Source organism: Haliaeetus leucocephalus, unplaced genomic scaffold (genome assembly GCF_000737465.1).
Source record: "Haliaeetus leucocephalus isolate CR32 unplaced genomic scaffold, Haliaeetus_leucocephalus-4.0 Scaffold858, whole genome shotgun sequence".
NCBI classification, from domain to species: domain Eukaryota; kingdom Metazoa; phylum Chordata; class Aves; order Accipitriformes; family Accipitridae; genus Haliaeetus; species Haliaeetus leucocephalus.
The window spans coordinates 4,984,031-4,985,956 of NW_010973294.1; the positions used below are offsets into that span (position 1 = coordinate 4,984,031).

The 1,926-nt window shown below is 32.6% G+C and overlaps 1 protein-coding gene across 4 annotated transcripts in view; it reads left to right on the forward strand.

Annotated features, from left to right (window-relative positions):
• TCEA1 (transcription elongation factor A (SII), 1) overlaps nucleotides 1-1,926 on the forward strand; it is a 30,418-nt gene that overhangs the window by 12,445 nt on the left and 16,047 nt on the right. For all 4 annotated transcript variants that reach the window (XM_010582950.1, XM_010582952.1, XM_010582951.1 and 1 more), the window contains exon 3: nucleotides 292-397. In XM_010582950.1, coding sequence (XP_010581252.1) covers nucleotides 292-397 — 106 coding nt within the window. The remainder of the gene's footprint in view (nucleotides 1-291; nucleotides 398-1,926) is intronic.

A 1,926-nucleotide genomic window follows, 5' to 3' on the forward strand; every position in this document is an offset into this window, starting at 1 on the left:
CCCTCCCCGCCCGCCCCCCCCCCCCCCCCCGCCCCCGCACTCTGGCATGGAGACAAATTGTGGTACTGTTGTATTTCTTTTTAAAATGTCTGTGTTGTTAAAATAAGTTTTGTAAGCATTCCATCCTGATATTCTTAAAAAACCAACCCCCCCCAAAACAAAGAAAAAAAGATACTTTAAAAAAGAAAGATACTTTTAAAAAACAATGTCAAAGTATAACTTTATATATGTTTACTTGTTAAATTGTCTTCATGTCACCTTTTATAGTATATATTTTTATTTCTGTTGCAGTCTACCAGAATTGGAATGTCAGTGAATGCGATACGCAAACAAAGCACTGATGAAGAAGTTACATCTTTAGCAAAATCTCTTATCAAGTCTTGGAAGAAACTGTTAGGTATGGCGACACAAACTTTTCCCCCCCCTGCTCTTGCATGTTTTAACTATATGCAGTCTTCATGCAAATGCTTGACACTGCCTTGCTTTAGATATATTTGTGCTGCTGTGTAAGTATTGAAATTTTTTGAACGGATGTAGTTGGTTTTTTACTCGTAGATTACCACCAGTGCATTACTGTGAAAGTGTGTTCAGAGAAAATATATTTTTATTGGGGCTGGCAAGCAGTAGAAAGCCAGCTTCTGTGACATGACTCATTTCTGAAGTCTTGTTGCCTGCTGTTGAGCTAGAGTGACTGTATTGCAGTACTAAGCACTAATGAACCTGTTCTTGACTATTTCCTTTGTCAAATACAACGGGTACTCTGGAGAACTTGTGCAAAATCTCATATGAGAGTGTGGAGGCTTTGAAGTTTGGTTATAAAATTATTTGTGAAGTGGAAAAAAAACCAGTAAAAAATTGACATGAAAAATCTGTTAGAACTTAAAGGTAGTGAGAAATAGATCTGCACTTTCTAAAACCTTCATAGTTTAAACAATTTACTAATTAGTGAGTTAATACTTTTTGTTTAAATTCCCTTAAAGCAATGAATGCAGTTAATGAAACCTTTCCATTAGCAGGGTTTTATTCAAGGGTATTTTGTAGTACCTGATGTATTTGAAAACACTCAAATCTCAAACTGTGTCCAGGTATTTTTATTCATACACTGTGCTGTACTCTATTTTGTTTCTTTGTATCTAATTTTAGTTAAACTAAGATTTAGGAAGCTTAAAATTTTAAAATAGAAAACAGTTTACATTATTTTCTACTGATTTAAGTATTTACCATTCTGTCTAGAAAAATATGTAAACTATCAGGAGGTGTTACAAGTCCTCTGCCATTTGAAGTCAGCCTCATTTTTATCAATTATGAAGTATTTTATCAGATACTTTACTCTCTTGTAAATGGTGTAGAAATTACTTTGTATCTATCTGATAGTATATGTATGTAGAAATAGACAATTTGTCACAGCTTTCAACTTCCATGTTCTAGTAAGAAGCAACAACCTCTACAGCAGACTTTTTTTTAACCTACCTTTAAAAAGTTAGATAATACTAATTAGGTAAGTTTTAGTAATTAAATTTAGATAATACTAGATATGCTGATAAAATACTTTCTAAATCATGATAATGACTTTTATTATGAATTAAATGCATACTTTATAAAGGATCTCATCAGAGTTCACTGGTAAATAGTGAAAATTATATACTTTTTATGTTTAAATTTCCACGTAGAACTTGAAGTCCAACTGTATTATATCCAATGCATAAAAGTGGTAAGATATATAAGTGGAGAAATGGACTTGCATATTAACTTGAGTTACTCTAAAGACTTCTAAAAGCAGCAGTTGGATTGAGTGACCTAGCTCTCAAGTTACTAATTGAAGTTTAAAAGAAAAAAAAAAAGCACTGTCAAAGTTTTGTGGTGGTGGTTTTTTTTTTTTTTTTTTGATACTGCAACTTAGTTTAGGCAACAAAGTAGAGGAGATAC